At 47.9% G+C, this 25,429-nt stretch overlaps 1 protein-coding gene across 1 annotated transcript in view; it reads left to right on the top strand.

The window, feature by feature from the left end:
• Window positions 1-678: 678 nt before the first annotated feature.
• The window catches only part of DCLK3 (doublecortin like kinase 3), a 47,676-nt gene continuing 22,925 nt past the window's right edge, over window positions 679-25,429 (top strand). Inside the window, exon 1 of the mRNA XM_027088201.1 lies at window positions 679-1,093. Within this exon, the coding sequence (XP_026944002.1) occupies window positions 1,012-1,093 (82 nt within the window). The 5' untranslated portion in view covers window positions 679-1,011. The remainder of the gene's footprint in view (window positions 1,094-25,429) is intronic.

Below are 25,429 nucleotides of genomic sequence, written 5' to 3' on the forward strand. Positions count from 1 at the left end.
AAATGGAGATTTCCTTTACAAATGTAAATGTTTCTTACACGGGGGTAACTCCTACTTGGTTTTCGGAGTTTTTCCCACGTCTGCCGTTTCTCAGAAAATAACTAGCTTAAAATAATATCCCAAAGAGACATCGTTTGGGGTGGCAAATTCTGCTCCCCTACATGGGCATGGTCTTCCCTGCATTAATCATCTCTCCCAGGAGAGGCCTGGGAGCTAGTCTTTGAGGAGATGGGACTGTGACTGCAGACATGGGGGATCTATCTGCAAATGGGAGGATTAGACGTGTGGTGGGCTTGGGAGGGGTAGAACAACGCAAGGGGCACTGAGCAGCTTTTAGATGGTACCAGGAAGACGTGAGGCTGGAGGGAGGTTTGCAGGCTGTATCTTTGAGGTCACGGGTGTGGACGGCATGTGAGCAGTTCTCTGAATCTGTGGGGCAAGCAGGATATAGGACGGCTGCAGGGTCAATGTGTGAGCGTAGCGGGGATGGGGTAGGAGGAAGGGATCAGTGCGGGAAGCCTGGTCTCTGAACGAACAGGAGGGGCGAGGACTTCCCGGGTCCTGGGGACGCCTTTGGTCCGCCACCCACAGAGAACGTGGGCGAGGCTCAGTTTCAAAGCCCGACCGCGCCTGGCTCTAGGGCACGCCCTGCGATCTGACAGAGGCGGGCTGCGGAGGGGTCCCCGAGGGCCACCTCGGGCGCTCCCTGGAGAAGACTGGGGGTGTGTGAGCAAGTTCAAAGCGGGCCCCGCCCGGCTCGGCGCGCGGAGCAGGGCGGGGCGGGTGCGGGTGCTGGGAGAAAGGCTGGGCGGCGCGCTGTTGCTAAGCCGGCGCCCCCAGAGACGTTCCCCGTGGCTGTTGCCCGGCGCTGCGCGGCGCGGGGCGGGCGGCGGGAGGGAACGAGGAGAGAGGGCGGAGCGGGTTCCTCGCCGCTTGCGCCGCGCTCGCCCCGCCGTCGAACCGCGGCCCCGCGCCTCCAAGCCCTGCGCCTAGCTCCCGGGCCTCCGAGCCATGCCCGCCGCCTCGCCCGCCCCGCGCCCGCCGCCGCCCCCCGCACGACCCGCCCCCAGCTGCCCTGCTCAGCCCGCCCCGGGTAAGTACCATGCGCTCTGGCGCCCACCAGGTCGGGGCCGCCGCCGGGGTAGGGGAAGCCCTTCTGTCTCCCCAACTCGAGACCCCGCTCCGTGCGCTGTGGGGCCTCAGTGCCGGTCCCGCGGGGGTACCCGGAGCAAGCGCGGTGCGTGTGTGTGTGTGTGTGTGGCCACACCAGCTGAAGCTCGCCTGCTCGGGGTCAGGGTTAACGCTGTCCCCATCTGGGTTCCTGTCCCTCGCTGTCCAGAGGGGCTGGCCTGGGAAACGCGGGGGCATCCTGGGAGGTGCGGTGGGGCTGTCGGAGAGGGAAGGCGCCCGCGAGGGAGCCAGGCTTTATTGAGCATGTCGACATGTCAGGTGCTTTACCTAGAGTTGACCTCATTTCATCCATCTTCTCCACAGACCTGTAAGGAAGGTGGATTTATCCCCATTTGTCAGATGAGAAAGCAGAGGTTCACAAGGTCACATGGCTTAATAGCGACCAAGCTGGGATTTAAACCCAGGTTTCCACAGCTCTTGTGACCCAGCTAAAGGAAAGGAAATTCTCCTTAGAACTAGATAAAGAAACACACAGAAGAACTAAAGACTATAGGGGAAAAGGCTAGAGGCAGAGCGTCTGGGCATAAACAGAAAAAAGAAAATGAGTTCGTGAAATATCCCATCAATAATTTCAAATATAGGACCGCATTTATACTGCCTTGGGTGTCTGGCTCTGGGGGCGAGGTGTTGTGAGGTGGGAAGAAGACTGTGCAGGGCTGGGCAGAGGCGTCTGGAGACACCTTTTCGGGGTATCCGCCTGCTGGGAGTGGGGGTTGAGGAGAAGTTGTGGAGAGAACTCTGCTGTTACTCATTTCCAACATTAGTTCTCCCTCTGTCTTACCCCCTTCCCTGTGGATTCCATCTCCTTTCATTTACTTGCTGTGTTGTCCAAGATCACAGCTGCCAACTTGAAGCTGGGTCCTTCCTTCCTGATTGTCTTGGCATTAGGTGGTCCTGGGCCTTTATGGTTGTGTTAGGAGCTGTGAAGTTAGTCCACGTCACTGCTTACAGAGGTGATCTGTTGGCTAGTGTTGAGCTGACAATCACAATCACAATGAATGGGGCATCTAGAGTAGTAGCCAAGCATTGTGCTTATCCTTAAGGGGCAAGGTAGCAAGAAACAGGGGCCCCAGGAAGAAAGAAAAAAAGGAAAAGGATGTTGGGTTTGCCTGGCAGCCCAACTTCATAAAAGCATTTCAGTTTAATATTTGGATTGCTTTGGGTGGTGCCAGAAAATGCTTCCCTGGAAAAAGAACAGAGAGGCAGAAAACGATATCTGAAAGATGCTCTGTAACTCATTCCATGAAGGTCTGAAAGGTCTTTGAGCCAGGTACATTTATGGTGAGCTCAAAGAAATGTGAGAACCCCGTGAGGCCGCAGAATAGCTGAGATGGAGTCAGCGTTATCATGGTCAGGCTTTGGGCAAAACTTGGAGAAAGGAGTACTGGACCCTGGACTGTCACAGGTACTTCAGTGTGACACAGTGTCCCCTCAGAGCCCTTTGTGCACACTGGTACCCTGGGCGCTTTCACTCCCAGCCGCCAGCCCCTCCCCTTCGTTGGAGGATGACCGTCTTTGTTGGGGCTGCTGGAGTCTGCTTGGTCTGAAGGAGCTGAGAGCAAGGCGGGCCTGGGAGTTGCCATCTCCCCTGGGGGCAGCCCCTAACCAATGCCTGATGGGTGCCCGAGTGTATATAGTCCCGCTCCCTTGCCCTTGATTGGGACACAGCCAGGTGTGACGTACTCTGTCTGTAGAAATCCACTGTGGAGTGGTGTCACATTGATCTCCAGGGGTCATTGCTGGGTTTGCTTCTCTTTCTGGACTCACGTCTTCACTCCCCTACCAGTTTCTTCCTAGGAATACTTCCCAATAAAACACTTTCCTAGGGATTCCTATCTCAGGATCTGATTCTAGGGAACCCAATCAAACATTTCTAGAGTAGGGCTGTATCATCAGCACTGGGTAGCCTGCGCTAGCCTGCAGAGTGCCTTGGTGTGAATTTTCACAAGGTGCCTCCTAGCAGATGGAGCCCTGTGCCCAGGCCATTAACTTCTCATCTGGGTGCCTTCGGCAGTGCCCAATGGGTGGCATGGTGCTTGGGTGTAATGCTCAGAAAAGCAAAACAAAATGGAGAGTTGCTTCATTGTCCCAAGATCTCACTCTTGGCTTCTCTCATCCCTCTTTTAACCAGTTCAAGGGAAATTTCCCTCCTGTGTTTTCCTAAATATTTGAATATTTCAGGCAGGTGTGTTGCTTTTCTCTGGTTACATGTGGAGCTGATTAAATGTCTTAGCTTCTTTCTAAAGACAATAAAGGGAAAGAAAGGGCTGTCTTGATCAGTGGAACCACAATACCACAGACTCCAGGGAGGGTGGGTGTGTCTCCACCAGCCTGGCCTTCCAGGGGGCCTCTGCCTTGACATGGGGTCATTGTGAGGGGCTTGGACGGGCTTCGTTAGTCAGAGGCTCTTGCCTGATGATGTTTCCTTTCCTTGCATCCAGGGGGCTATTGTATCTGGTACCCAGAGTTTCCCACCTTTTCCTTTGGTGGCCTCCTGTTAATGTCTAAATTTGGCCCATCTGGTGGTAACACAGAGCCCCTTTTGAAGATGCATATATGGGGGAGTTCTTTGACAAGGATTTTGTTTTGTTTTGTTTTGTTTATTTTTTGCGGTACGCAGGCCTCTCACTGCCGTGGCTTCTCCCGCCGCGGAGCACAGGCCCCGGACGCGCAGGCTCAGTGGCCACGGCTCACGGGCCCAGCCGCTCCGCGGCACGCGGGATCCTCCCGGACCGGGGCACAAACCCGCGCCCCCCGCATCGTCAGGCGGACTCCCAACCACTGCGCCACCAGGGAAGTCCGACAAGGATGTTTTTAACTGCCTGGTAATGTAGGTCAGAAGAGGGAAATACAGGGAGAGTGGAAGGGGCTGTCCTGGGAGTCAGGGAGTTCAGTTCCATCCTATCCCCAGAGGTCTGAGGCTTCCTGGTGATCTGGTGCAAGTCATTCAGCTTCTCTGGGAACCTCAGTGTCTTCACCTTTCTTTACTTAATAATAATTATCCAGCCATCCTCAGAGGGTTGTCTGATGATGAAGGGGAAATATTTTCATTGACTCATCAAACAATCATTTAGCAAGTCCATAAAATCCTTGCCCAGGGAGAACTGGCAGTGTCTCAGGGACAGTGGTGTATGTGGAGGCATGGTGGTGTTGGAAGTAAGTGATGGAATAGAGGGAAATACTGTCCAGCGGCTGTGTGAAGGGGCACGGAGGTCTCCAGAGCTGGTCTGGAAGGCTAAGTGCTTGTGAATGGCAGGGTGCCGTGTAGTGGGTGGTGATGGGGGTTACAACTCTTGAGTCCAGCAGAACTGCCTTCAAATTCTGACTCTGACTCTTCAAAGCTGTATGATGGTGGGCAAGGTACCCAGACACGTTGAGTCTCAGTTTCCTCATTGGTAAAATGGACATGAGCAAATTGTTCTGAGGATTGAGTAATACAAAGCAGGGGTCCCCAGCCCCCAAGCTGCAGACCAGTACCGGGGCTTGTGAGGGGCTTGGACAGGCTTTGTTAGTCAGAGGCTCTTGCCTGATGATGTTTCCTTACCTTTCATCCAGGGGGCTATCGTATCTGGTACCCAGAGTTTCCCACTTTTTCCTTTGGTAGCCTCCTGTTAATGCCTAAACCATCTGGTGGTAACACAGAGCCTCTTTTGAAGATTCGTATGTGGGGGAGTTCTTTGAAAAGGCTGGTCCGTGGCCTGTTAGGAACTGGGCCGCACTGCAGGAGGTGAGTAGTGGGCCGGGCAAGCAAAGCTTCATCTGCCGCTCCCCATTACTCCCCATCGCTCGCATTGCCGCCTGAACCATCCCCCCCCGGCCCCCCCCCCCGTCTTGTCTTCCATGAAACTGGTCCCTGGTGCCATAAAGGCTGGGGACCGCTGATGTAAAGCACTTTGCAGATATTATTACGAAGAGAAAGTACTGTTATTTTTTTTCATGAGTTTTTTTCTTCTTCCAGTTTTATTGAGATATAATTGCATACATCAGTGTATAGAAGTATTGTTATTAAAGTTACCTTTCAGGTTGGAGAGATTCTGTTTGGGTGCCTTGGGCCAGTGCCTCTCAAATGTTATTGGGCATATGAATCATTTGGGGATCTTGCTAAAATGTGGATTCTGACCCAGGAGTCGGGATGGAACCTGAGGTTCTGCTTTTCTCACTAGCTCCTCAGTTCTTAAGTGTGGACCACACTTTGAGTACAAGGCCCTAGGCTGCTCCCCTCATCCCCCGACCCCGCCACCCCAGGTAAAGTCTGAGTCCTTCCTGGGGGCTGAAGAGCAATGTGTTTGGGGAGATGATGGGGAGGGTTCAGGATTCCTTGGCGTGTCTGGCCTGGGACTGGGGCAGAGACAGCTGAGACTCACTGGTCTTGTTGCTGTTGAGTCAGGTGTTTCCTCCAGGGGCGTGATGGATCTAACTTAACTTCCTTCCAGTGCCTTAGGACCAGCCCCCTGGAGGAAGCTCTTCCTGGCCAAATGGCCAAATGCTGCCTACTTCTGCTGCATGCTGGTCTTGATAGTGTGGAGATGAATAAGCCACTGACCCTGCCACAGTGTGTTTGGAGGTGGGGTAGGGACAGGCATGTAAACGTGTAATTATCACATGGCAAGATAAGCATTCTGTAGAGTTGATGGGTAATGGTGAATGGGGGAAGAGGGTTGGAAAAGGGAGGGAAATGTCCTGGTGGTAATTATATCTGAACCAGGTTTCAAAGGATGAATTACAATGGCAGGATAGGGAAGAGGGCAGAAGAGTGTGGGGAATGACATTCTAGGATTAAGGAACAGCATGTGCAAAGGTAAGGTGGTGCCATGAAACAACTTGATGTGTTCAAGCCATTGAACTAAATGTTGTTTGGAGCCTGGAGTATGATGGGAAGGGCTTGGTCAGTGAGGTAGACTGCTGTTCCTGAAGATGTATTAGTCAGGATAGGCTAAGCTCTGCTGCAGTAACAAATCAACTTCATCATCTAGTAGCTTCACACAACAACAGTTACTTCTCACTTCCACTGTGTGTCCTTCCTAGGTCAGTGGAGGGCCAAGCTGACAGAGCTTTCCCATCTTGCAGCCACACCATTTGGAAAAATTGGCCTATGTGGTCACCAGCGTAGGAAGAGATCGTGGGAGAGTTACTCTCTGGCTCTTCTGTGTTTCAGCCTAGAGCTGATGCATCGTTGCTTATGCCACAGCCCATTGGCCAGAACCAATGGTGAGGGTGCTGGGAAACAATGAGGGGTGTGTGGATGAAAGTTCAGAGAATGTCACTGTCTCTCCCACGTATGCCTTGTTTTGTAGCTTAAACCTCATTCTGAAAGCCCGAGTTTCTCAAATGGGAGTAATATGTGAATTTATTTAAAGGAAAAAGAAATCTTATAGCATCTAGTGGTGGCTTAAATTATTTTTATTATAGTGCAATTCAAATATGTCTAAGCACTTTATATTTAGAGCTCTCATATGACCATAAAACCAAAACAAATATATGAATAAAATATCAACACAGCTACAAATCGAGTAAATTCAGATTAACTCCATGAATTTAATGTGATGGATGAAGTCACTCTTGCTAAAACCAAATCATTGTTTCTGGGTCTAAAAACAGTTGTTCCATTCTTATGGGAGGCTGTGTGCCGTACCACATGGGTTATATGATGGCTTAATTTTCTCATCAGTTTCCTTTGTCTCTATTAAGCCTGACTTGTTTTCTCATTGGCCTGTGACAATTAAAATAATAATAATCATCATATTTCTTATTGCCAACTATACCATAAATGCAGGAATACACACAGTGGAATTATGTGGCAGTACTTGGTCATAACATGCTCATTTGGATGTTCTAGAATAAGTTTCTATTGATATTCTATTAAAAAGATGCTCATTAAAGTGAAAGCACAAAGTTAAACAAAAAATAATTTTGGAGAACTTGTGAACCCCCAGAATGTCTGAGGATCCCGTAGAATTTGAGAAACAGGTGGAAACCCACTGGAGTGTTTAGTTGGGGCAGAGGAAAGATGACCCACTTTATGGTTTAGAGACCTCACTTTGTCCAGGTGTGTGGGTAGGTGAGGGGTAGGAAGAAGAGCCAGAGACAGATGGTCTGGGTCCGATGTCATGGTGGAGGAGGGGCATTCAAGCAGCAAGTAGTTAAGAGAATGGAGAGGAGGTGTCAGATTTGAGAGACATTTAGGAAGTAGAGGGAGTTCCCTGGCGGCCCAGTGGTTAGTACTTGGCACTTCCACTGCTGAGGGCCCAGGTTCAATCCCTGGTAGGGGAACTAAGACCCCGTGAGCCATGTGGCGCGGCCCAAAAAAAAAAAAAAAAAAAAAAGTAAATGGAATCTCCAGGACTTGGAGTGGAGATTGACTGGATGTGGGCAGTGAAGGAAGGGAATGGGAGTCCCAGCTGACTCTTGGTTGAGGGGGGGCAGGGGACAGGGTTGATGGTGCCGCTGCCCAGGGGGAGGAGAGGGAGCACCACACGCATCCACGGGAAGAACAGATGAGCTTTAGGGCAGAGCTTTTTTTTTTTTTTTTTGCGGTACGCGGGCCTCTCACTGCTGTGGCCTCTCCCGTTGCAGAGCACAGGCTCCGGACGCGCAGGCCCAGCGGCCATGGCTCACGGGCCCAGCCACTCCGCGGCATGTGGGATCTTCCCGGACCGGGGTCACGAACCCGTGTCCCCTGCATCGGCAGGCGGACTCTCAACCACTGCACCACCAGGGAAGCCCCTAGGGCAGAGCTTTGTTCAGCCATATCCACCATCCCACCTTTGCTAACTGACTTGAGCCCTCCTGAACCAGTTTCTGAGGAGCTGTTGCATCTTGGGGTATCTGTTCTTTCCTCTCCAGGACATTTAGTTAGGGTTCATTTGGATGCTCTGAGTTAGCCTGTCTCTTGTGAGTGCTGCTTCTGACCCATGGGAGAGGGCTCGGTAACACTTTGCCTAATTAATCACACACTTGTTTTGTCTTCTGTATGTTTGAGGACAGTGAAAAACATTTGAAAAATTGGGGATGGTTTTGAGATTGAAGCTGTCATCCCATATCATGTGAGCTTAGTGATCTGCCTTCAGTATTTTTTTGTTTGTTTGTTTGTGTGTGTGTGTGTGTGTGTGTTTTTGCGGTACATGGGCCTCTCACTGTTGTGGCCTCTCCCGTTGCGGAGCACAGGCTCCGGATGCGCAGGCTCAGCGGCCATGGCTCACGGGCCCAGCCGCTCCGCGGCATGTGGGATCTTCCCGGACCGGGGCACGAACCTGTGTCCCCTGCATCGGCAGGCGGACTCCTAACCACTGCGCCACCAGGGAAGCCCTGCCTTCAGTTTTTAAGAACACCAACGATTCACTTTCCACTCTGTGTTTTTGGACAGAGAAGCTCAAAATTCTTCGAGGAGAGAGCAGGCGTGCTGCCAGGTAAATGGAAGCCTGGAAAAAAAAGAAGTATGGAAATTGCACTTTGTTGAAGCAGAGGGCAGAAAACATGAGGCCACCCAAACACACAAGTAAAAATGTCACAGAAACAAATCTCTGGTGGTTAGAGTGAAATCTTGTGTTAATGAAGGTTTTCAGCATTAATTAATTTAAAAGGTAGCTTGGTATTTCCTCTTTGTGTGAATTACTAACCTAACACACCAACGGGGCCAAGCTGCTGGAAGTGGCTTCCATCCTGCCTGTCCTCACGCCTGACAAATTTCCACTTGTCTCTTGGCGTCTTCGTAGGCATCACCTTCATGGCAGCACCTCCCAGGCCCTCCAGGGATACGTGTGCCCTTCCTCTGCTCCGTCTCTTTGGAACTTGTGATAAATGGTTTGTAAGCAAGTGCTTACCGGTCACCCCCAGAGACCACATACTACTTGTGAACAGGCTTGGAATCCCCCCAAAACTTGTGGAGCATTTTTCCTATCAGCCATCTCCACACCCACAAACTAGTCCAGGGCACCCTTCAAGGAGCATCTTTGGATCTCAGGGCCAATTGGATGAGCAGATCTCCCAGCAATAATAGCCTTGGTTTCAGGAGTATCTTTCCAGGAATGGGTTGAATGAAGCTGGTTGTTCAGTTTCATTCACGTGCTTTGTTGGTTTCGGATCGGCTACAACTAGAATCCTCTGGAGCTTGGGTGTTTATATAGAGACAGCTGGTGCTCTCCAGATATCCACATGCTTCCCTTCTTTAGCAGATGCTAAGTCCCTGCCCACAGTCCTCATTCTGATGCTTCCCCTACAATGCACTGCAATCCTACTGGAGGGCTTTCTCTGGTGGCAGGGGCATGGTTGGACCATTCTTGGGGAAAGCCAGAAGTTCTGGGTAGTTAGTGCTCCTAGAAGCAGCCCTGAACCACTGATAGAGGGGAATGGGTGGATACATATCACAGTTTCCTTGCCCCACTGGTGGGCCAACCCTTGGGCATGCTCTACCTGTTCTCCCCAGAGGTTCCCAGCAGAGCTGAGTCCAGGTTGCTCACAGCAGTAACCTGCTCATTCGTGATGCTGTACTGCCTCATTTCTTTCGCCTCCTCCAGTACATCCCAGGATCACCTCCCCAATCAACCCAAATCCTTTCCCCAGCCTCTGCTTTGGGGAGAGTCCAACCCAAGACCTTTGGGTTGGTTGGGGCCACTGGACTATGGGTGGAAGTGCTGTGTGTCACTTCTCACGAAAGCAGGCACTGCCATTGTGTCTCTCCCACCACTGCGGCAACCCAGGAGGATGTGCTATGGAGGAAGGCTGCTTAGTCCACATGAGATTTCATAGGAGCAAGAACCTTTTATTATCATAGCCACTGAGCTTCTTGGCATTTATCAGTTGAGGCACCTACCTGACACGTAGCATCAGCCCTGTCCCTGTGGGGTGCCAACACTTAAGTTAGCCCATCCTTCATTTCTCCATCCTGTTCTGATAAAGTGTAAAAAGTTACCAAATTAGATTTTAGGAAATCACTGATGATCACCAGGAACCATTCTTTCACTTACCTTTATTTATTTATTTATTTATTTATAATTTTTATTGGAGTGTAGTTGATTTACAATGTTGTGTTAGTTTCAGGTGTACAGCAAAGTGAATCAGTTATACATCTATCCACTCTTTTTTTTTTTTTACATTCTTTTCCCATATAGGCCATCACACAGTATTGAATAGAGTTCCCTGTGCTATACCTCTGGTTCTTATTAGTTATGTATTTTATATATAGTAGTATGTATATGTCAATCCCAATCTCCCTATTTATCCCTCCCCACCCCCATCTCCTGGTAACCATAGTTTGTTTTTTACATCCGTGACTCTACTTCGGTTTTGTAAATAAGTTCATTTGTACCCTTTCTTTTGGCTCACATATATTTATTGAGTGTCTACTATATGCCACTGTGGTAGGCACAGCAATTTTTATTAATTTCAATTTAAATTGAAAATAGCCACATGTAGCTGATGGCTATTGTATCAGAACAGACCTAGAGAGCTGGGGAGACAGATTAAAGCATCTGTAAATGTTGTAGAGCAAAAGCAAATGTTGTAACACCAATAGTGGTAAGTTTCCATGAAGAAGAAGCAAGATGAGTGAAGAAGGAGGTGGAGCCGGTTGAGGGTCTTCATACGTGTTACATAGACATATTCATACATATTGAGAGTGGGTTGAAGGCTTCTTGGAGAAATGATATTAGATCCATTGCAGACCTGAACAAAGGTAAGAACGGTGTGTGAAAGAAATAGCTTGAAGACACTCGAGGCATCTCTGGGTAATTCATTGCCTTTTGTTTTTAATGAAACACAAGAGAAGGAATGCCTTCTACTTACGAATTTGGAAAATGCCACGAAACACAAAAACACTTAGTGTTCATTCTTTTTAAAAAATTTTTTTTTCTTTTTTTTTAATTTAAAGACCTCTTGGGACTTCCCTGGCGGTCTAGTAGTTAGGACTCTGCGCTTTGAATGCAGGGGGTGAGGGTTCCATCCCTGGTTGGGGAAACGAGGATCCCACGTGCTGCTCAGCGTGGCCCCCCGCCAAAATAAAATAATAAAATATGAAGACTTCTCATAATTTGGGGCAGTGGTGTGGGTCTGTGTTCCCTAGAAGCAGAACTTGAGATTGGGATTCTTGTGCATGTGATTTTGGGGGGAGGGCCGGCAGGAGAAGGGGGTAGGGGAGCGAGGTGAGCGGGAGACACAGCTAAGCAAGGATGTGGTCTCAGCTGGGAGTTCTGGGGCTTGCACTGCACCAAGGAGCTGATCTTACCGTGGGCTAAGGAGCCTGTCTTTTGTACCTTTCCTGTCGCCATCAGTCATAAGAGCTGGTGAGTGGCAGCCGCTGCCTGGTAAGAGCATCTGGGTGGGCACCTGCAGGGTCCATGACTGTGCTGACCCCATAGTGTGTTGATGACTGAGTAGCTTTCGATAGATTTGGGGGCAGAAACAGCTGAAAAATCCTGAGTACAGGATTGCTTTGATCACCCGGCACATTCTGAGGATTGTGAACTCAACCACGAGGCTGTTTTCCTGCACGTTATGGATTTACTGGGTTCATTCATGGAATACCTGTTTACGGATGGTCTGCCACACATGCCTGGCATCAGGGCTGGGTGTCTGGAATCTTGCCAAGCAAGGCCCATTTACTTAGTAGACTCCACCCCTGCAAATCATATATTTTGGGGCAAACGCCAAGAGATAGCATTGCAGGGGATCCTGAAGAAGCTTAACCACAGCTAAAGAAGCCAGAGCTGCCAAGGTCTACCCCTATCAAGGCTCGGAAGGCAGCAGTCTTTGTGGAAATATTTGTAAAGGATGCTCTCAAAAAGCCTAGATGCAGCAGTCGGTCTGTTTGAGTGAACCACCTAAGTTTCTGCGCACTGAGATTGGCTTTTTTTTTTTAATTATTAATTAATTGATTTAATTATTTATTTTTGGCTGCGTCAGGTCTTAGTTGCAGCACAGGGTATCTTTCGTTGCAGCGGGCAGGCTCTTCATTGTGGCAGTTGGGCTTCTCTCTAGTTGTGGCACGCGGGCTCCAGAGTGCATGGGCTCAATAGTTGCAGCTCATGGGTTCTGTAGTTGTGGCACACAGGCTCTCTAAGTTGTGGCGCACGGGCTTAGTTGCCCTGAGGCATATGGGATCTTAGTTCCCCAACCAGGGATCGAACCCCTGTCCTCTGCATTGGAAGGCGGATTCTTAACCACTGGACCACCAGGGAAGTCCCTGAGATTGGCTTCTTAATTGAAGAGCCGTAGCCTTGGTGCTGCCGTTGTCAATCTGATTTAACCACGAGGGACTGAATGCTTACTATATGCAGGTGACCTTCTGCCTGTCATCTTGCTATGGTCTTTGTAGCCATCCTGGGAGGTGGGGCTGGTGGTGGCCATGCAGGCTCCCATGGCAGTGAGGACCACCAGGTACTCTGACAGCAGAGGTGTAGGCGAGGCCCCCCTTGACTCTGGCACTCAGGGTGGATATTGGGGCCGCTGGTAGAGCTTTACGGAACCTGTTGGATGCAGTCAGGGTCTTGGCACTGCGATTTCCCCTACTTTCCAATGAGAGGAAAACCAAACCCGGTTTTAATTCCCTAAAGGAAGAAAAGTTTGTACCTTAATCTGCTTTCCCCTAGCATCACTCTTCTTTGTTTGGAATCTTAGTTCACTTCAGGGAGTTGTTTTTTTAGATCATCCTGTCTACGAGGATATCAGGGACGAGCTCACTTGTTTATTGCCAGCTTCAGGAGCACTGGGTGACTTTATTTTGCCAAGTTGGGATGCTGGATGGCTTAATAACTGGAGTAAAGCTAAAGTGAGGCTGCTTTGCGTAGGTATTGTTGCCTGTTGAGGAGTCTGCGTCCGGCTCCATTTCCTCTGGATGATCCCGTGAGCTTTGCTTTATTCCATGGTTACAAATGACTCCCCCAAACCTGTCTGAACCATTGCTCCAAAAGATTCAGGATCTGTGGAAGAATTCTTTCAGTTCTTACTAACTAGCCGTGTGGCCTTGGGCTAATTGCTTACTCTCTCTGATCAGCAGTTGTATCTAAAAATTGAGGGTGTTGGGCTACTGGCCCTTTCAGATCGAACACGCAAAGATTTTCACCCACACAGCCTTTGCGTCCAACACACGGGTCCTTCTTAAGATCCTCCTTTGCATCTTTCTTAGATTGGATCCATGGCATTACTTTTGTTTACAAAGGATGCATATTTCCACGTAAGCAATTTATCGGTAAATCCAATCAGTCATGTAATGACCACGCCTTAAATATTTATGTAAAGTTCTTCCTCAGCCTGGTGTATCTGAACCTCAGATACTTAGGGTATTTATTTCTTCTTGAGTGAACTTTGATAATATGTATCTTCTTGGGATCCATCCATTTCATTAAGTTGTCTTATTTATTGGCTCAAAATTATTCATCATGTTCCTTTATTATTTTACATGAGCAGCCCCAGTGTTTTCCAAATGTGTCACTTCTCCTGAATATGAATGAAAACTATGTATATTTTTGTAACAGTTCCTCTTAAATTGTTTTACTCGCTTGCTATTTAATTATATTGTATGTGGAGGTTGTCTTAACCAAGAAGTCAAAATCGTTTCAAAACCACTTTCTAAAGAATCCACGAGCTCTTTGCCTCCTCTGTCCTTACAATAATGGCAGGGTTTTGTTTTTTGTTTTTTTCCACACCGCACAGCATGGGAGGTCTTAGTTCTCTGACCAGGGATTGAACCTGAGCCCTTGGCAGTGACAGTGCAGAGTCCTAACCACTGGACTGCCAGGGAGGTCCCAATAATGGATAATGGAGCTCTGTGCCTGCCCCTCAGATAAGCATCTGATAATGAGGGGTGAGAGTCTGCAGGGAGGCACTGGCGGATGGTGCAAATATTCCAGGTGCCTTTACATCAATCTAAGATCCGTCCAACCAAAGCACAGAGATGTAGAAATGAATGAGAAGTGCTCATCTCTCTACAAAAAAGATGTTGGAGGAGTTTGCTTTTAGAATGATTTCTGCAGCCTCACCTATAGGGATGGCGTGTGCTACAGCTCTGTCTAGCCCAGTGCTTGAATGTTGTTGTGACACAGTCCCGTGGAGATCAGTAGGCTGGTGAAGGCCTTGGGGTGCAATAATCAGACAGAAGAAGGAAAATAGGAAGCCTTGCAGGCATCAGGTCAGCTGGAGACAGGTCCCAAGGTGGGATGTACTTTAGTGCTCCCTCTCCAAATAAACACACCCCCTTGAGCCTCCCTGAACAGTACTGAGAAAGGCAAAACTCAGCCCACATCAAGGTTATTATGAATCTCTGATCTGTAACAGACAATTGGGATTAAAAGTCCATATCATAGGAAACCACAGCCCGGCCTGGAGCCGTGCTGTCTTGGAATTTTACTGAGTGAGTGGTGACATCCCAGGGATGCGATCGTGGGTGAGTTGGCAACTGTTGGGAGGAAACATTAAACCCAGGGGTCAGACCGAAAGAGAAGCTGTCCCCAGGGGAAGCCTCAGTCAAAGCAAATCGGTATCGGATGTCACAAAGGAGGACAACGTGAGGGACAACAGTGGCACACAGGGCAGCAAAAGCAAAAAGAGGAGCGTGCAGGCTTCGCGTGACGGAATAATCAGAGGGCGGGAGAAGGGTTCACCTGGAGGACCTGCAGTTGGAGAGAAGGTTATTGTCGTGGTCACTGGCATGTCCGAGGCCTCACCAGCCTGGGAGCAAACGAGGCCATGTTAATATTAATGCCCAGCGTGGAGTCCCAGCGGCCCCACCTGCTCTCACAGGACCTCGGCCCAAGTCCTCGGAGTCCCCCGGGGAGGACGTCACCTGCGCTCAGGTGCACCGTGGCTCCTCTTCTTCCTCCAGTCATGATGTCCCTCCTCACTTCCCCTGGTCTTGCTGTCCCCTGGCTGCCAGTGTGTCCCCAGGGCACCGCCTTGCCCCCTCCTGCTGCGCTGGGGAGGCAGGGGGCTGGTTCTCTGCTTACTCTGTTGTACCTCCGCATTTGGGTTCCAGTGCCTCGCACAGGCTTTCAAAACACATCTCCCTCAGCGTCCATCCTTAACTCTGTGTTCCAAGGCTTGGAGGGCAGGGCATAGATTCCAAGCTGTCCCCTCTTTTGTCATTGCCCCCGGGCCTGATCTCCTCCCAGGTGTCCGTTATACCTGGGCACAGAACATCTCCTTTGCCCCCTGCGCCCGCTCCCTTCCTGCCCATTTGGCAGCTGGTGCAAATAGGTCCCAGCCCTGGGCCACTGGCTGCCTTGGATCCCAGTTTGGATTTGGTTGGGTCACACTGCCATGCTCTCGGGGTTAATCAAATGGATATGTACGAGTCCAAGGACCTTCTGATCCCTCCCGTTGTGCTCTGTGTACTTTGGTTCCACTAACTGGTTGGATGAAGTAAGAGACCGTCCAAAGCAGTGCTCCTCAAACTTCAATGTGCATCAGATCATCTGGGGATCTTGTTAAAATGCAGAATCTGATTCTGTAGGTCTGGAGTGGGGTCTGAAATCCTGCATTTCTAATGATCTCCCAGGGGATACCGATGCTGCTGGTCCACTCTGGGTAGTCAAATCCTTCATCGCTCCCTCCCCCCGCTTCTGTTTGCTGTACTTGAAAGAAAACCGTTTGGCAAGGAAATCCTGAGTGGATTTTGTGTTCCACCGCACGGGTGATGTCCTGTTTTGATTACTTATCACACATCGCTTATTCACATTATGAAAATAAAGATACTGTTTGTTGTAACACTACTTTAGGGAATCGTTTATGGGCCGCTTTCAAAATGCTAATGGTTGACCAGCATTCCTGGAAGGATACTTGGAACTTCTCTCTATAGCTTAACTCTATAGCTTTGCTTCTCAAAGCGTGGTCCTTGGGCCTGCAGCATTGTATCACATGGGACCGTGTTAGAGCTGCAGAATCTCAGCCCCACCCTCGACCTGGACTGACTGAATTGGGACCTGCACTTTAACACGGTCCCCAGTGGCGTGTGTGCACATTAGCATTTTAGAAGCCCTGCCCTGTAGAACATGGTATATCGGAAATGGGAGGTGCTGGCTTTGCCACTTTAGCAGGATGCTCAAAGGAGGCAGGTGAGTGACAACAGGGAAAAGTTCATACTTCGGTCGTCAGTCATTTTTGTCTTGGTGTGACCTGGGACATCTGGGGAGAGAGGGGAATACCTTCTGGCTTGCATGGAGTATGAAGATTCTTCAGACAAAATAAAACTAGCAGAGGAGGAAGTGGAAACTGTGATGTGATTATGAGATGGGTAGAATATGCAGGACCAGATCAGGGTGAGCGGAAAACTGAGGGAGGGAGGATGAGAATTATTGAGCGTGGTCAGAGATTAGCTTTGAAAACGAGGAACGACATGTAAGCTGGTTCACTTTAGAATCCCCTTGTAAACAACAGAGGCACTGCATAAAATGCATCACAATTTCAAGGTAGCTGGGACAGTAAAGGTCATCGTTAAATCAGTGAGTAGCTTAGAAAAAATGTATCAGGTATCTGTTGTAACAAGGACTGGCAAACATCCCTCACCGAGAGACCATAGAGGGCTCTTGTGCCAACATGCTGAGAGGCACTTGGGGAATTGGCATGGGAAGGTCAGCAGGTAAAAAACAACCCAAAACTGGGGCACTTCTGAGATGAGAACTGGAAAACGTCTTTTTAATTACTCTGTTTCTGATGGCTTGGTTGATGTCCTCCTGGTAATAAAGAAGATTAGGTAGCAATGACGTTAATTAGAGTGTCATCAGTGATGACAGACAATAAATAGCATGGCATTTCATTTTATTACCTTACCCTTGTTAATTTCCCCAGTTTTGATCAATACAGCCATTGGCCAGGCCTCCCAGTTATGAAACAGTAGCATTTTCGAGGCTTAGTAAAGGGCTGCGTTCCAATTTTTTATTCGTTTAGGAAATCCTCCTTGGGATGTTTGCATAATCAAATATAAGTTCGCAAATGTTTCTCCTGCCTCAGATTTGCATATGAGCAAAATGAGTTTGTTCCCAAACAAAGCCCTGGAAAAAGCCCAGGACAAATGATTACTCAGTGAAAAGGAAAATGATTTCAGCCAGTTCCACTCCATCTCCCACAGAAGAATGGAGGTGAATCGTCTCTTAGCACTGCCTACTGAGGCCATAAGTCTGGTGACACCATTAAGGAATGAAAGGTTGATAAAAGGGAAAGTATTTCAAGTGGAGCTTCCCTGCTAGGAAGGGGGATTACATGTCATTGGATGCATTACATTGACTTTTATTTGCCAGGCATTTTTGTGTTGTTGCATTGCATATTACCAGATGTTTTAAAACACCAATTTCCATTTCTTTTAATACTCAGGATTAGTAATGCTTAAAGAGTGATTATGTATTATTTATATCCTATAGCAATTTGGGTGTGATTCTCCTATTTCTTTTTCTAGCATGTTATTATAGGAGCCAAGGCAAGAATTCCAAAGTGGATGCCGACCTTGGACGTAGTTTTTCTTTGTGGTGTAATTAGGCATATGGGTTATGGTTAAAAAATGACTAGGAAGGGACTTGGCTGGTGGTGCAGTGGTTAAGACTCCACGCCCCCAATGCAGGGGGCCTGAGTTCGATCCCTGGTCAGGGAACTAAATCCCACATGGCATGCCGCAACCAAGTGTTTGCATGCCACAACTAAGGAGGCTGAGTGTCGCAAATAAGGAGCCCGCCTGCTGCAACTAAGACCCAGCACAACCAAATTAAATAAATAAGTGTGTGTGTATATATATATATATATATATATTTAAATGACTAGGAAAATGTACACTTCCTTTGTTCTGATGAAAGAAGATAAGGAAAAGCTTCATTTTAGCAGTATATTTTCATTACTTTGTCTTGACCCTAAACTTGATGATTAGCAGCCTGAACAAAGGAATAATAAATGATTAGAAAAGAAACTGGGTTCATGTGATTTCCAGTCATTTTGGTAGCCTTTTCAGTGGAAAAACATAGAGATGACCGTTGTGAAACTGGGTTATGTTAATTCATCTGAATTGTGGTATCAGATAGGAGGCACAGTTGCTAGGAGCCAAACCCATTAGAGGTAATAACAGCAAAATGCTTATGCAGTAACTGAGCTTATTGGCTCACACCAGTCAGGTAATTCTAGGATCAGTGAACGTGAAGTTTCTCTCCCCACAGGAGCTGTATGCTTAGATCTGCCCAAGTGTTGCTCTTAATATCCTGTCCCTACTGGTTTTCTATTTCAGTCACTACATAAATGACAAATTCACCCTGCTGAGTCACATTTAGCATCGTGTACTCTTTGCCCTTGACATGTACGTGGATTTGGGGGAAAACCAAGGTTACAAGAGGTTGGAGAGGGAGAGGGAAGAAAATAAACACAGTCTGAGTGCCCACTCTGTGCTAAGCAGCAGGCAGGGGTGAGGTACCAAGTTTAGCCCATGTAGAAACTGAGGCTCAGAAATATCACATAATGTTCCCAAGGTCACACAGCTACTTAGAGCCTGGTAGGACCAGGATTTAAATTAGAGCTTCTGACCCCATGTTCACGTTCTTTGTGCAACTCTAAAATGAAGCTTTCACAAAACTCTGAAGAAATACGCTGCTCTTCCCTGCCTGTATTAGCTGTTCTTGACAAATGCTACCTTGGCACATTTACTGGTAGTCAGTGGATGTCTGTGATCGTGTTTTCTGCAACGTTACTTGTTTCATCTAGTTAAGGTCTGTTGTGGGATGTCTACCAATGTGGAAACTAATGACACTCAATTATTTACAAGGAGAGCCAGAAGCCTGAGACATGATATATGTGCTGATGTTAGGACTGAAAACGGGTTTCCCAAATCTCATGTGCTTATCATATGTACTAGGACAGAGGAGGAGAGTTTGCATAATCCACAGTCTCTGCCTTTGGAGAGCCTGAGTTTAGTTGAGAATACTTACACCTTTGAAGATAAAGTAACAGTGAGCTGAGGTGTGCAAAAGGAAGGGTCTCAAGCATTCAAATGAAATGTTTCATGAATGAACAGAGAGTCAGACGAGGGAGCTCTGACTGTGAACTTGTGAAGTCAGGGAGGGTTTGGTGGTGGATACGGGTCTCAGGTCTTACATGATGGTGAGGCTTGGATGAGTGCGAGAGTGACGGTGGAGTCGGGTTGGGATGGGTGAGGGGCCGCTGGATGAGGGAGCGCCTTCCATGTCAAGGGTTTGGCCCTCAAAGCTGCTACTAAGGAGTCACCATAGGCTCTTGAGCAGAGGAGTGGCTTCGTGAAAGTTCTGCTGCATGCATGGCCTTGATGGGTGCTGGGGAAAAACCCTGTAGACATTTGTATTGGGGGCGTTTGAGGCAAAAGCAGCAGTATTGTCAGGTTGAGTCAATTTATGTTGCTGTACGAAATTAACCAAAAAATGATGCTACAAGAGCACCTTTTTCTGTACCCTTTCCTGGAAGCTGCTGGCTAGTGGCTGAGGACTGGGGATTAGGATGTTTAATTTTTACTATCTATACCTCAATTAACTATTTATTGTTGGTGTAGGGACACAGGAGGAGTTATTATCCTAGATCATGTTAGGTTGAGCCATATGAAATTTCCATATGAAAATTCCATATGAAATTTCCATATGAAATTTCCATGGGGGTAATTGGTAGAACTACTGGTAATTTCATATGGTTCCACTTAATTGATTTTGTAAGTTGTTGTTGGAGACGAGTGGACACAGTCAGGTTATCTGGGTAGGTCCTGGGATAGCGCTGCTTACAGCCAGCCCCAGAGGCCTTGAGGGTGCCGTTTTCCTTGGGAGATGGGACTGTTCCTGGAGACTGAGCCCAGGGCCCCAGGGGCGTGCCAGGCTCTTCCTCTCCCTAATATTTGCTCTCCCTGCCTATGGACCAGGCATTCAGAATCTCCTGATTTTTTTTCTAAAGGAGAAAAATTTGCTCTGGACCAAGAACTTTAAAGGAGAAAGGAGGGCTTGTGGAAGAGAGGATAAAAATAATTGCATCTTGGGACTTCCCTGGTGGTCCAGGGATTAAGACTTTGCACTTCCACTGCAGGGTGTGTGGTTGGATGCCTGGTCGCAGAACGAAGATCCCGCAGGCCCTGCAGCACGGCCAAAATAATAATAATAATAATAATAATAATAATTGCATCTTGAGGTTGTGTTTTCCCAGGACTCCCCAGTAGCACAATGCAGACAGAACCAGAAGTGCCATTCCTGTAGCTCCTAATTATGTTGGGAAGGAGAGGGACCGAGTTCTCACTCTGGCCCCAGATTACAGAGGCTTTAAGTGAGTTTGAGAACGCCTGGGCAGTGGGCTGCGCATGCGTGACGGTGGTGATAGAGGCTGAGCAGCACTGTCTTCACATCCTTTGTGTCCGCACCCTGGGATGGGGCCACTCCTGTGGAGCCTCTCCTGGATTCAGGGATGGAGTGTGCCCAGAGTGCTCTCCTAACCGCCGGGAATGAGGACAGCTTCTGAGCTAGGGTCTGCAGAAACTGGCTGGGCACAAGCATCCCAGAGCATGCCCATCCCTCCCCCCGACCACTGCCCTCAGACTCTGGGTACCACAGGGCCTAGTCATCTGTCATTACACTCAAACTGCACAGTTTCACTATTTGGGACCCTGAGGTCTCATCACGACTTGCCTCTTTTGTCCTAAGTCACCACTCAACATGTGACCCACAGTGTCTGTCCTGTTCCAAGAGGACTGGTGTGTGTCTCCTGACATCCCATCTTGGACCTCCTTTGGGCCCCTCCTGAGCCCCCTTCCATAAACTCTCCTGCATCCCTAGGGTATTCACAGAATGTTCCTTTGTCCTCCTGATTCTCCCCTGAACCTTCCCTGGAATAGAGAATTCTTTTCCCTTTCCTTAGCCTGACAAATATGTATTGAGGGTCCCACTCTGTGAGAAGCACCCTAAGGAAAACAAATGAGAAGACTTAGTCCCTTTGCACACATGCAGCTGAAGGTTACCTTCCTTGGCATCCTTCCTGTTTCCTGAGGAAACATGAACTAGTGTGACTGCTGGAGACCTCTCTTCTCCTCTCTCAGCATCAACCCTCTCAGCCAAAAATGGAGGCAGATCAGAGAGACTATGAGAAGAAAGGAACAACAGATGTCCATAAATAAATAGTTTAGCTGTAAACAGGACTGGTAAGCTCCCTCAGCATGTGGGAAGATCAGTACCGGCCACCACTTGTCATCTAATCGGACACCTGTGTCTAGATGGAAATCATCTCAGAACAGATTGTATGTTATAATTAAAAACCAAAAACACATTCTGTGTCAATATGCTGGGCCAAATTGCCCATGCTGGCACAACTGGACTTTCTGCTACAATTCAAATGCACTTAAAAATTATCATTTTGGGGGAGACCTTCAAGATGGTGGAGGAGTAAGACGTGGAGATCAGCTTCCTCCCCACAAATACATCAGAAATACATCTACATGTGGAACAACTCCTACAGAACACCTACTGAACGCTGGCAGAAGACCTCAGACTTCCCAAAAGGCAAGAAACTCCCCACATACCTGGGTAGGGCAAAAGGGAAAAAAAAACAGAGACAAAAGAATAGGGATGGGACCTGCGTCTCAGGGAGGGAGCTGTGAAAGAGGAAAAGTTTCCACACTAGGAAGCCCCTTCACTGGCGGAGACGGTGGGTTGCCAGGGGGAAGCTTCGGAGCCACGGAGGAGAGCGCAACAACAGGGATGCAGAGGGCAAAGTGGAGAGATTCCCGCACAGAGGATCGGTGCCGACCAGCACTCACCAGCCTGAGAGGCTTGTCTGCTCACCCACCGGGACGGGTGGGGGCTGGGAGCTGAGACTTGAGCCTCGGAGGTCAGATCCCAGGGAGAGGGCTGGGGTTGGCTGCGTGAACACAGGCTGAAGGGGGCTAGTGCGCCACAGCCAGCCAGGAGGGAGTCCGGGAAAAGTCTGGAGCTGCCGAAGAGGCAAGAGACTTTTTCTTGCCGCTTTGTTTCCTGGTGCGGGAGGAGAGGGTATTCAGAGTGCCGCTTAAAGGAGCTCCAGAGATGGGCGCCAGCCGCGGCTAACAGCGTGGACCCCAGAGACGGGGCATGAAACACTAAGGCTGCTGCTGCAGCCACCAAGCAGCCTGTGTGCGAGCACAGGTCACCATCCACACCTCCCCTCCCGGGAACCTGTGCAGCCCGCCACTGCCAGGGTCCTGTGATCCAGGGACAACTTCCCGGAGAGAACACATGGCGCACCTCAGGCTGTTGCGATGTCATGCTGGCTTCTGCCTCCACAGGCTCTCCCCGCATTCCATACCCCTCCCTCCCCCCGGCCTGAGTGAGCCAGAACCCCCTAATCAGCTGCTGCTTAAACCACGTCCTGTCTGAGCGAAGAACAGACGCCCTCAGGCGACCTACACGCAGAGGCGCAGAGGCGGGGCCAAATCCAAAGCTGAACCCCAGGAGCTGTGCAGACAAAGAAGAGAAAGGGAAATCTCTCCCAGCAGCCTCAGGAGCAGCGGATTAAATCTCCACAATCAACTTGATGTACCCTGCATCAGTGGAATACCTGAATAGACAACAAATCATCCCAAAATTGAGGCAGTGGACTTTGAGAGCAACTGTAGACTTGGGGTTCGCTTTCTGCATCTGATTTGTTTTTGGTTTTATGTTTATCTTAGTTTCGTATTTAGAGTTATTGTTCTAGGGTCTGTCTGTCCGTTTTTTTGTTTTTGTTTTTTAGTATAGTTTTTAGTGCTGGTTATCATTGGTGGATTTATTTTTTGGTTTGGTTGCTCTCTTCTTTCTTTTTCTTTTTTTAATTAACTTTTTTTATTTTTAATAATTTTTAAGTTATTTTTTATTTTAATAACTTTATTTTATTTTATTTTTTTCTTTCTTTCTTTTTCTGCTCCTTTTTCTTCTGAGCCATGTGGCTGACAGGGTCTTGGTGCTCCAGTGGGGTGTCAGGTCTGTGCCTCTGAGGTGGGAGAGCTGAGTTCAGGACATTGGTCCACCAGAGACCACCCGGCTCCACATAATATCAAATGGCAGAAGCTCTCCCAGAGATCTCCATCTGAACACTAAGACCCAGTTCCACTCAATGACCAGCAAGCTACAGTGCTGGACACCCTATGCCAAACAACTAGCAAGACAGGAACACAACCCCACCCATTAGCACAGAGGCTGCCTAAAATCATAATAAGTTCAGAGACACCCCAAAACACACCACCGGACACTGTCCTGCCCACCAAAAAGACAAGATCCAGCCTCATCCACCAGAACACAGGCACTAGTTCCCTCCTCCAGGATGCCTACACAACCCACTAAATGAACCTTAGCCACTGGGGGCAAACACCAAAAACAACGGTAACTACAAACCCACAGCCTATGAAAATGAAACCCCAAACACAGTAAGTTAAGCAAAATGAGAAGACAGAGAAACACACAGCAGATGAAGGAGCAAGGTAAAAACCCACCAGACCAAACAAATGAAGAGGAAATAGGTAGTCTACCTGAAAAAGAATTTAGAGTAATGACAGTAAAGATGATCCAAAATCTTGGAAATAGAATGGAGAAAATACAAGAAATGTTTAACAAAGACCTAGAAGAACTAAACAGCAAACAAACAATGATGAACAACACAATAAATGAAATTAAAAATTCTCTAGAAGGGGGCTTCCCTGGTGGCGCAGTGGTTAAGAACCCACCTGCCAATGCAGGGGACACAGGTTTGAGCCCTGGTCCGGGAAGATCCCACATGCCGTGGAGTGACTAAGCCCGTGCGCCACAACTACTGAGCCCAAGTGCCACAACTACTGAAGCCCACGTGCCTAGAGCCTGTGCTCTGCAACAAGAGAAGCCAGAGCAATGAGAAACCCGCGTACCGCACGAAGAGTAGCCTCCGCTCGATGCAACTAGAGAAAGCCCGCGTGCAGCAACAAAGACCCAATGCAGCCAAAAATAAATAAATAAATTTATTTAAAAATATTCTCTGGAAGGAATCAATAGTAGAATAACTGAGGCAGAAGAATGCATAAGTGATCTGGAAGATAAAACAGTGGAAATAACTACCTCAGAGCAGAATAAAGAAAAAAGAATGAAAAGAATTGAGGACAGTCTCAGAGACCTCTGGGACAACAATAAACACACCAACGTTAGAATTATAGGGGTCCCAGAAGAAGAGGAGAAAAAGAAAGGGACTCAGAAAATATTTGAAGAGATTATAATTGAAAACTTCCCTACTATGGGAAAGGAAATAGTCAATCAAGTCCAAGAAGCGCAGAGAGTCCCATACAGGATAAATCCAAGGAGAAATATGCCAAGACACATATTAATCAAACTGTCAAAAATTAAATACAAAGAAAAAATATTAAAAGCAGCAAGGGAAAAACAACAAATAACATACAAGGGAGTCCCCATAAGGTTAACGGCTGATCTTTCAGCAGAAAAACTGCAAGCCAGAAGGGGTTGGCAGCACATATTTAAAGTGATGAAAGGGAAAAACCTACAACCAAGATTACTCTATCCATCAAGGATCTCATTCAGATTCGATGGAGAAATTAAAACCTTTACAGACAAGCAAAAGCTAAGAGAATTTAGCACCACCAAACCAGCCTTACAACAAATGCTAAAGGAACTTCTCTAGGCAGGAAACACAAGAGAAGGAAAAGACTTACAATAACAAACCCAAAACGATTAAGAAAATGGTAATGCGAACATATATATCGATAACTACCTTAAATGTAAATGGATTAAATGCTCCAACCAAAAGACATAGACTGGGTGAATGGATATAAAAACAAGACGTGTATATATACTGTCTACAAGAGACCCACTTCAGACCTAGGGACACATACAGACTGAAAGTGAGGGGATGGAAAAAGATATTCCATGCAAATGGAAACCAAAAGAAAGCTGGAGTAGCAATTCTCATATCAGATAAAATAGACTTTAAAATAAAGACTATTACAAGAGACAGAGAAGGACACTACATAATGATCAAGGGATCAATCCAAGAAGAAGATATAACAATTGTAAATATTTATGCACCCAACATAGGAGCACCTCATTACTTATCATAAGGCAAATGCTAACAGCCATAAAAGGGGAGATTGACAGTAACACATTCATAGTAGGGGACTTTAGTGGGGTGCTAAAGATCATCCAAAATGAAAATAAATAAGGAAACACAAGATTTAAATGATACATTAAACAAGATAGACTTAATTGATATTTATAGGACATTCCATTCAAAAACAACAGAATACACTTTCCTCTCAAGTGCTCATGGAACATTCTCTGGATAGATCATATCC

The sequence above is a fragment of the Aethalodelphis obliquidens genome, unplaced genomic scaffold (assembly GCF_003676395.1).
Source record: "Aethalodelphis obliquidens isolate GAN/ISIS:26980383/991018 unplaced genomic scaffold, ASM367639v1 scaffold62, whole genome shotgun sequence".
Taxonomy (NCBI): Eukaryota; Metazoa; Chordata; class Mammalia; order Artiodactyla; family Delphinidae; genus Aethalodelphis; species Aethalodelphis obliquidens.